This window comes from Mercenaria mercenaria, chromosome 19 (assembly GCF_021730395.1).
Source record: "Mercenaria mercenaria strain notata chromosome 19, MADL_Memer_1, whole genome shotgun sequence".
NCBI lineage: Eukaryota > Metazoa > Mollusca > Bivalvia > Venerida > Veneridae > Mercenaria > Mercenaria mercenaria.
The window spans coordinates 30,593,196-30,604,354 of NC_069379.1; the positions used below are offsets into that span (position 1 = coordinate 30,593,196).

General features: G+C 33.3%; 1 protein-coding gene across 1 annotated transcript; it reads left to right on the forward strand.

Moving 5' to 3' along the window:
* The first annotated feature begins 2,861 nt into the window (after positions 1-2,861).
* On the forward strand, positions 2,862-9,334 carry LOC123542593 (carnosine synthase 1-like). Its single transcript, XM_053531267.1, has 6 exons — positions 2,862-3,173; positions 4,810-5,026; positions 6,299-6,461; positions 6,798-7,081; positions 7,864-7,950; positions 8,913-9,334. Exons 1-6 carry the CDS (start codon positions 2,979-2,981, stop codon positions 9,332-9,334), a joined length of 1,368 nt encoding a protein of 455 aa, XP_053387242.1. The 5' UTR covers positions 2,862-2,978.
* The last annotated feature ends 1,825 nt before the right edge of the window (positions 9,335-11,159 follow it).

Below are 11,159 nucleotides of genomic sequence, written 5' to 3' on the forward strand. Positions count from 1 at the left end.
TCTGTCAGATGGTTTTCTTCGTATTTGTCTGATAGACGCCAATTGGTTGAAATATCATGTACTTTGTCTTCTTCTGCCAATATAACATGTGGTGTGCCCCAGGGATCTATATTAGGTCCTCTGCTTTTTCTTATTTATGTGAATGACATGTCAGCTGTTGTAAAATACAAGCTGCTTCTCTATGCTGATGACTCAGCAATTCTTGTGTCTGCCAAAAACAAGTGTGATATTGAAAATCTCTTAAGTCAGGATCTGAATATTGTCTGTCAATGGCTTGTATGTAATAAACTATCTCTTCACCTTGGTAAGACAGAATCTATTTTATCTGGGTCAGTGCAAAGGTTAAAAAACATGGAAATCTTGATATAAATTGCAATGGTCAAACTATTGAATCCAAATCTTCAGTTAAATATCTTGGTGCAACCATTGATCAAAGTTTGTCATTTGAGTCAATGGCTAGGTCTGTTATTAAGAAATCCAATGCTCGGTTAAAATTCCTCTACCGTAAAAGTGAATTTCTCACTTTGCACACAAAAAAGCTCTTAGTTACATCACATGTACAACGTCATTTCGACTATGCCTCTTCTACTTGGTTTAATACTTTAACACTGGAATTAAAACACAAGTTACAGGTCACACAAAATAAACTTATACGTTTTGTGTTGAATTTAAATCCCATGTCACACATTGGAACTGAGCATTTTTCACGTCTTAACTGGTTACCAGTTTCAAGTAGAGTTAATCAAATAACTCTCTGTCATGTTTATAAAATCAATTCTAATTTTTCTCCTTCATATTTAAGTGAACACGTTACACCTATCAATACTGTTCATGATTATCCCACAAGGTTCAGAGCAAAGGCAAATGCCTCCGTTGATGGTACAGGTTGTTCAATGTCAGATAGTAAGAGATATGCTCCCCCAGTGGTCAAAGGTTTTGGGAAAAAAACATTTGCTTATAATGGTAGTTGTTTATGGAACAGTCTGCCACAAAATGTTAGGGATGCCACCACCATGTATTCATTTAAATGTAAGGTTAAGGAACATTATTTAAGCTTAATATGACTTTTAGTTAGATTGCATAATAGATAGATTTTTGCATTGTGTTTTTTACTAGTCAATCATTTTTTTATACTAGTCAATCAATTTTAAGCATAGGATTTTTATACAAACTTATCTTAAGGCATTTGCTGTGAATATTTTTTTACTGTGATAAATTATTCTTCCTATGTCATACAATACTACATCTTAAGGACCACAATGGAAATAAGAGTTTATTTTAACTCTTTTTTGTGTTATCCTTAACATATAATGTTGATTGACATGGCTATATTAATTCATACATGTTTGTTTATTGTTTGATTGTATGTTTTAATTATAAGTCGCCATGTAAATTGTACATTTTATGTTGAAATAAATCTATCTCTCTATCTATCTATCATGCGAATCATATATTATTACAATCATCGAAATGCAAAAGAGTACTGCTTTCTTTGTGACGCGTCTTAAACAGAAATAAATAAAATTGGCTGGATCAATAACAACAACTTTATAACGATATTCTAAACAAACAGCCCTTTGCCAACGCTTTTACATTTTCACAAATGCATCAAAACGAACATAGGTAACTTTTCTTTGAAAATGGTTAGTTTTTAAAGGCGTAAAATTCTTATACATGTTTTACATGCCTTAAATTTTCAAAAGAAACCAACTCTTTCATTCTATGATTTGAATTTTTTTTCTCGTAACTTAAGGCTTAGCGTTAAAAATGTGTATGAAATGAAACTATGGATGCACATTTAACACTTTCTTCTAACTTGCTTAGGATCTTATGTCAGCTCGAATATCGGAATTCATGTTATGTATAAGCATAAGTAAATTTTTACCAGTGTACTGGAACGGAAAACTTCTTTATATGTACTTTGAATAATAATCGAAAACATAATTTTATTATAAATAAAATCTATATTAAACGTTTATTAAAAAAATGATTGGTTCCATATGTTAAGCACATTTGTCGCATTTAGGTATGTTAAACATTCTGCATTAAAACAATTTCGCACATAAGTGGCGGTTTATACACTCAGTTCAAAAGACCACTTTTGATAAAATCGCTTCCTCAGATACCATTCTTCGTTTCACATCGTTGTCGAAACTCATAAATGAGGCTTTAAGATACTAAGATTTGAAAAGACATTAAATGACTGTAAAACCTAAATTAAATTAGCTGATAATTAGGGGTAACGCAACATGATTTTACGATATATTCATTTAGGTGGCTTCGCTTGTTGTTATTTTTTCCTGAAATCGATAGCAAATTAGGCTTTCACCATTATGTCATCAAACACTATCGTTCGAGTTTTACTTGAAACAAGATTAATTGAAACTTTTTATTCTAAACTGAACGTCATATTTGTCGCTCTGACATCACTTTAAAGAAAATATCGACTTCAACGTTAAAATGATAGCCACAAACTTAAAGATATTGCTAAATGAAAAACTTACGAGTAATAAGCAAATCGATACTTTTTAACTTTAAAAAACGATTTACAAAGTCAGTCAGACGGTCGCGAAATCCCGGTTCATCAAACATGGACGTCGACTAATGAATTTTGTTTTTACAAAATGTCTAAACGGAACATCTTGAACATCGACTGAGTCGCATTGTCTCTTGTGAATTATAAATTCACAAACATGTACCAACTTCTGTCATATAGTAGAATAAATCAAAATAAAAATTAACATAATTTATTTTGTTAATGAAAAAATTGATCACTCTGCTAAAGATTTTTTATGATGAATGTAACTATACATACATATGCTTTGTCTATTCACGAATAGGTCGTTCTAGTGAAACTGAATTTGTAAAGTGAACAAGGGTGAACTTAACTTAAATTTTGAGAAAAATTGTCAAAAGAGAAAGCCTTAGGATTAGGTATTATAAAGAAGCTGGACTATAAATTTGATTCGAAACCAGAAATGGAAAATTTACAAGAAGCAAATGACACTAACTGGGAGTTTCGTTATAAAGTCGGCAGCATTATGTCTACGTCTGAAAACATAGACGAGGCGTCTCAGCTTGCCCTCATGAATGGAAAGCGTATTATCGTGGTCGGGGGTGGAAGTTATAGACTGAGAAACATATGGCAGGATGCAGCAAAATATGGAATAGAGGTAAAGTACGTTAAGCATGATGAAATGAATATTTACCAGTAAATCCATTTGTATTCTCGGCCTCATAATTAGTGAAGTAAAGTCCGTATTAGTATAGCACTGATAATCATGAAATTTTCAATAAGGAACAAGTAAACTGCCAATATTTGATTTTAAAAAAATGATTAAAGTTCGTTTTATAAATTGTTATAAATGAAATATCTCGGCCTCGTTTATCAATATATCAATACAAATTAATTGAAGACCGTTAAGTCGCACAGAATGAATGAAATAAAGCAATATGATAGCAGACACGGTTTGTTCAGACTTTAAGAAAGATAAGTTACCAAAATCCCTGTGAACTACCGCGTAACCACATGCTTTGACTTGGGCAATATGATGTTAAGGTATACTTGAAAAACGACTATATCAGATAACTTAAGTTTCATTAGTTATTCAGAAGTCGAAAACTGTGATGTGTTACAACTGGGGAATTTTGCATACACTGCTACGAAACAATGCACAATTGTCCCAAACAAGATTAAAAATGCAGACACACAGACTGCTTGAATATCTGTTAATTAAAACCGAATTATGTTTATGATGTTTCTCAAACTGATCATTTCACTTTTTCTTCATTGTCTAGCATTTTATTCCGCCTGTCATTTTTGCTTCCATCTATAATTTTATAGATGACAATTAAAATTGAGTGAATATGGAATTAGTCTCATCGAGAAGTTAGAAATGCATTTTGAAACAAATTTTATTCTTAGTGTTGGAAACAGACGTGTGTAAACGCACATGACGTCAGACGTGTTAGAAAGACGCACACGCCATAAAATTCCATTTTAGTTTATGTCTTGCTATATAACGTAAAGAAATTCCCATAAAGTAAAACAATTTGAATTCAGAAATATACTATAAAGAACAAAGTGCGACTACAACTTTCATCCTGTTCAAATCAAATAACTCAAAAATTATACACAGTGCACAAGTAGATCGGAAATGCTGTATCATTTATATTGAGTGATAAGCAGTGAGTGATATGGATTATAAAACACAGTCTGTCATCAGTGCGCATAATATAAAAGTTTGTATATGCTTGTATCCTGTAAATTGTAATCTGCTAAGCACTTTACATTTGGTGACACAGGAGGCAGCCATTATTTAGTATCAAGAACTCGTTTGGAGTGATTCCCAAGTTCATTGAATAATTAACTTGAAATATTGTTGCCAAGTTCAGATTGCATTTGTTCAGTCTTTAAAGACAGTAAAGACTGTGTAACAGTATTCCGAAGGTACTGTTTAAAAGTATGTTATGGCATTTATTTATTTTAAGAATGGAATGATTGATTCTAGACTTGAACTTTTTTCATATTCTCAGATGATAAGTAAAGTTCCCGAAAGATATATCAACATCAAAATATCAGAAATTTATAATTGTTATTTATTTCTCGAATATATAAGTTAAACCCCGAAAAACACCAGACAATTACCCTAATTAAGTTATTACAAGTCTCTGTTGCTTTGTTTTATTCGTTCTGTGCGAATAAACGGTCTTCTTATAATCTCTCTAATGAAGGCAAGCAATTACCTGTAAGTTTGTATCTTATTATCAATATATTCAAATTACGAAATATTTTGGAAATATAACCAGGTAATTGTTGTGGAAACAGATAGTCAGCACATTGCCAAAGATCATGTACCTCATTTTATCCAATACGATTTCTCTGATCATAAAATCGACGACGTGCATGCGGCCGAAATCCTCAATTTAATACATGGCCACGGAATCAAGGCGGATGGATGTCTTTCTTTCTGGGACGAATGTGTACCTTTGGCAGCTCTGATTAATGAAAAGTTGGGAATTAAAGGTATGCCCGAAAAGTAAATCAAGTCACAGCTTCCAACCATGATAATGCGCGTATGAAATCGGTAGCTCTTGTATTATTTTTACACTTTGTTTCTATAAAGCCAATCCGACATTAGTATCAACCAAAGTGTTCTGAAATGGAATCACTGTATGCATAGGAGGTTGTCTATATATATATTCTTCTTCTTATATACTTTCACAATATCTTCAAGATAAGTGTAAGATAGTGAAATTCATGTACACCAGGGGCCGTATTCATAAAGCATCTTAAGTATAAGTATAAGAAATTGATTATTTACTTAAGTATTACTTAGGTTAGAAATTTAGTTTTCTTAAGTATATTTGTTATTCATAAAACAACTTAATAATAATTCTTGTTTTTTATTGTGGACGAAAACATTAAAAAAATCAACATCAATTTCAGACAGATACAACATGCACAATTATGTTTAAAGTGCTTTTATCTGAAAACAACACTTTAATCGTACTCACCACGCTATTTTATTTTCTGACTTATGTCATTTCTTACGTATCTTAAGTTTTAGCTGTTTTATGACTAGAACTTAAGTTTTTACTTAGACTTAAGTTGAAATCACCACAAACTTGTGGCCTTGAATGACAGATATTCAGTCAAATTGTTTAAAGTTCTGTAATAGTTGTAATAAAATACATTATGTATCTTTTAATAATTAGGTCATTGACATACATTTTTTGGCAATCCGATATGGTTTTAATGCCAAAATTAAGGGTTTAAATTGTTCTGCAGTTTCATTCGTATCTACCTGAATTCCTTTCTTAATAGTTATATTCCGAGGAACTGACCTATGTACTTTAATGGGATGAGTGTATTGGATCTATGCAAAGGTAGCTAAATTGTGCTTCATGTTATATCAATTTGTCATTCTTTTCCTGATATAACAATAAAGCGCATATTAAATAAACGATTATCAGCTAAAGCTTTTAAATTTAATGAAAGACGAAAAAAACAACATGTTTAGTGTAAATGTTTTAATAACCTTCCCGTGATCCTTACTTTGCCGATGTAGGAGAGCTGGGAAAATTCACTGTGTAGCAAACTTATGAAGCAGCCCTTACATCTAGCGAAATACCTGTTCAACAAATATTACTTTTCAGATAAAATTCCACTTGCGACCCCAATAAATGAAACAAATTAACAATTTTTCCTATTTTCCTTCTTCGTAATTATCTGACGTGCTGTTGATTTTAAGTTTATTTTTACGCAGTTATTGAGCACAACATTTGTTATTACAAGGTCCAAGCTTCGAGGCAATGATGACAGCTAATTCGAAAACTGAAACTCTAAATGTTTTGAGCATGCGCGGAACAGATACATCTCATAGGCCTCGGACTCACATGTATTCAACAAAGGTCGTACATTTGACGACAGAAATGGACTGCGAGAAATTGCCTGATGGGTAAAATGACATTTTACGCTTGGATCTCTTTTCTTTACAAACTCATATTCCTATTAAAGTTCTGACTTTTACAGTCGCAGATTATCAAACTTGATCTTTTTCTTACGCAATGATAATTGTAGGAAAATCTTTGACTATATTTAAGTGACATGTATAGAGGGTTTGAATAAAAACATATATGAATTAAAGGCATGTAGCTGATAATGTCAATTAGAACAAGATGTCAACTAGAGAAAATTGCTGCATAATGTAAGTGGATGCATGATACAGCTGATTACTCAAGACGATTTGTAGTTATAATTTATATTTATAGTTTTTATTGTTTGTTTCTCTAAGCTTTAGGTTTCCTGCAATGTTGAAACTAGATAACGGCGCGGGTTCAATTGGTGCTTGTGTTGTAGAAAACAGAATTGAATTAAAGAAGAAATTCGGCCAGATAACCAGCTCACTTCGGAATGATTCGGACTTTCCCGGAATTGGGCTAACTTATGGCAATTCGATGATGACAATGGAATTTTTTGGCGGAACTGAGCATAATGTTGATGTTATCATATATGATAGCAAGCTTATTGCTGCTTTTATCACAGACGGTGGTATGGCCAGACGACCCTATTTCATTGGTGAATACTTTTCTGCTTTAACAAACAATTATTTGAGCCGCAACATGAGAAAACTAACATAATGGCTTTGCGACCGCGCTTTCAAAGCCTATTTCAATTAGAGAAACCGTTAGCAAACAGCATGGATCCATTCGTGTCACAAAGCAGCTGTGTTGATTTTCACATGGCGCGGCTCATTTATTGCACTTGTTTAGTGGGTATTGACGCTATACGGAACATATAATGACCAACACGCGTTCCTCGAAAAAAATGACCCATCGAAATCTTTATTATGTATTCATTAAAGAACGGCTTGATCTGCCATTTTAACCTAAAATACATGTAATGTTGTCTAAACTATATTTGCCCAGAGCAGATCACTTCAATTCCTGCGCAAACCATTTACATTGTAGTTCAACACAATCATTCATTCGCAAATAAAATGTCTCTAATGAATATATATCAAATAGCTGACTGATTTATATTTTTTTCTGAATTTGTATTGGTGGACATTTATCATATATAATATCATCGTCGACCAATCAAATGTGTGTTTGACTGAACGCTAAAATTGCTAAATTAGTTTGTGGGTTTATTGAAATAGAACACTGTACTGAATACATGCTTATAGTGATTAAGATATATCAAATGTGTATCTTTCATCAAAATGATGTATTTTAAAACTTTGAATGTAGACAGTACTCGCACTTATCAAAAGCAGTTTTACGGAACAATTATATAAAAGTTATATATAAAAAAAATCTTTTTTAATGTTTGCATATTTAAAATGTTATAATTTGCAGCAACAGCTAAGCGTATGCCGTCATTCCTTTCTGAGGACAAACAAGCACGACTTATTGAAGCGGCCTACAGATGTTGTTTACAGATTGGTAATATCACTTTTTATACACCGGAAGGAACGAATTATGCTGTGACGCCTGTGTCCGTCTGTCTGTCTTTCTGTCTGTCCATTAGTAATTTCGTGTCCGCTCTGTGACTCTTAAACCCCTTGAAAGATTTCGAAGAACTTTAACACAAATGTTCACAACATCAAGGCAACGTACAATACGCATGATTTAAATGACTCGTTTCAAGGTCAAGGTAACACTTTGGTTCATATGACTGTGTTTCGTGTCCGCTCTGTAACTCTTGTACTGCTTGAAGGATTTGAAGGAAGCTTGGCACAAATGTTCTTCACATCAGGACGATGTGCATAGTGCATGTTTCGGATGGCTCACTTCAAGGTCAATATTTAACCACTTAGGGCCAAAAGTCACACCTTCTGGCGTATATTGCATCGCATTGCGGAGCTCTTGTTTATTGACTTGAGAAAAAATATACAAATAAAGTACTTGATTCCAGACGGGTTGCAAATATGATATACTCTGCATAAACAATCTGCCGTAGCTGTTTTGTATCAGAGCGGTATATATATATAACATCAGTTCGATTACGCTTTGGATTTGTTGCTAGAATGTACGGTTGTCTGCACTGACAGACGCTTTGTCGTTGTTCCACTGTATTTTTTGTGGAAATTACATCTTCTTCGACTCCTGCATAAACACAATTCCTATGTTTGTGTAATTTTGTCTTGTTTTGCCTATATTTTATTCATTCTTCATAGATGTCCGCTCTGGACTATAGCTATTTTCCATTATTCACAAACATTCGGTATTGTCAAATGCCGAAAATAAATAAATTACATTTTTTATGTATATCAGTAACACGAAACGTAAAAACTAGTACATAATGCTTGCATTTTATAGTCAATGTGATTTTAGGTTAACTTCAATATAGAACAGATTTAAGCATACCTTATTTCACCATATATTTGCTTTATTTCCGAATTTAGGATTGTCCGATGGTACATTTAATGTCGAGTTTAAATTGAGCGAGAATGGACTGAAGCTACTGGAAATCAATCCGAGGATGGGCGGATTTTGCTTACGGGATTGGTTGAGGAAATTGTACGGTATAGATATCATGCTATGCGCTATGATGATTGCAGCTGGTATTTCTCCATACATACGTACACCTCCTGTAGATGAAATACTTATTGGTGTAATGGTCATACCTTCACTGCATGCGAAAATATTAAATGAAGAACCTCTTAGAAACCTGTTGTATGAAATGACAGAGAAAGAGGAAATTACCTTTCTACAGTTTCGCAAACTAGGTCGGGAATTTGCCTTACACGAACCTTTCGGTAATATTGCTGTCTCGGGTTTCCCCACGTCACAAGAAGCAAAAACGAAAATTGATGGAAGTTTGTAGAGTGCTGGACATCGATCAGCCAGACTATCAAGTGGAGCAGTTTATCCAACATTTTTAGATGTAATGATATTATATATTTTAGGCGTTTGTTTGTAGTATCTGAACATTATCATATTTTAGAGTAAAGTGCACATAAATTGTATTCTGGTAAAAAACGCTTTGTATAATCAAGCCGTTTGCAAATTAGATATATTTATAGCAGACCTGTATCTTCATTTATGAACTATTGTTAAATAATGATGTATTCCTGACATATAATTGTATTTATAAAATTATGAAATAAATAAATATGTCCATGCACTTTGTTCAAAAATAAGACTTAGTTTACACTGTCTTACACACATGTATACATGAAACGTAAACTATATCTTGGGTTTAACACCGTTTCCCAAAAGTATTTTTGTTATGTAACGTTGGGCAGTTAACCTAACCAGTGTTCCTGGATTCTGTACAAATAAAAACCTGTTCTCCGCAAGTAACTTCCAAGTTTCCCACATGAAACTGAGGTAGAGGTCGAATGATTTCAGGCAATACCTTCTGTCAAATTGTCACTGAGAACATATGCACAACCCAGCCGGGGATCTAACTCACAACCCAGCGATACAGAGATCTGCGTTCTCCCTATTGAGCTAAGCGGGCGGACTTTAAAATATAAAATATTAAGTATTATACGCATATTAGTAACATTTTTACGCCACTTATAGCTGGGCAGATAACTGAAACAATACCGTATTTGGTGATGCAATCATGAAATTTGGCATGTGTACTCGTCTGAGCCTACTTTTTTCAAAAAGCACGTTAGCCACTTGAAAATTCAAAATGGCGGCCATTTTTCAAAATGGTCGCCACAGGAAGTTGATTTTGACTTGAACAGACCTATACAGAGATTATCTTTGTCAATTTTGAGAAAAAAATATCTCTTAAGATGCTTTGCGTGTGCAAAACCTAATTTTCGATACACAGAAGACTCGTTTTAAAATCCGATATGGCGTCTTTTTTTCAAGATGGCCGCCGTTTTATGCGAAAGAACTAATTTACCATTAACACTGACGTTCCTAGTTAAATCAATCTTAATGATATGGACAAATAACATATTTAGAGTGTTGAATGTCAGTTTTGTCTCGCCTACGACTTCTAAAACTGATGGCGGACTGAGCCGTAGTTTTCCGACGGCGACGGCAATGACGACGGCGGCGGTGATGTAAACGTTATGGTTGTATGTCGAGATTTTTTTTCTGAACTACTCTTTAAATTGGATTGAAACAGTTATTTCACACACCTCTTTGTAATCATTAGGCGCTGTACAAAGACAAGTTCCATAATTCTGGCTTACATTTTAACAAATTTAACTCCCTTTTAAACTTAGAATTTTCAACGTTAGGTCTTCGTATTAAGTTTATTTTTTTTCTCAGAAACTACTATTTTAATTCGGTTGAAATTTCATGTCATTAGGCACTGTACAAAGCCAATTTCCATATTCTGACATGAATTTTTACAAAATTACCCCCTTTTAAAATTGAAAAATGTAACGATAAGTTTTTGTGTCTCTACATGGAATATATTTCAATTATGTCACTTTATGGTCGTCACTGCTTGATTGGAACTTGTAGTCAAACTTTATATAAGGTAGACATTTTAAAAATCAAAGGGTATGTAGCAATGCACGTAGACACATCAATTTTGATAAACAAAAGGTCTGCTTTGTGTCATAGGAGAAACAATGCAGATCTTCCGTACTTGTTTCCTCTGGAAGGCATGTCTCAAGACTATATTTTGGCCAAAATAGTTGTTACATTTGCATCTGTATAGATCCTATACGGGTGTC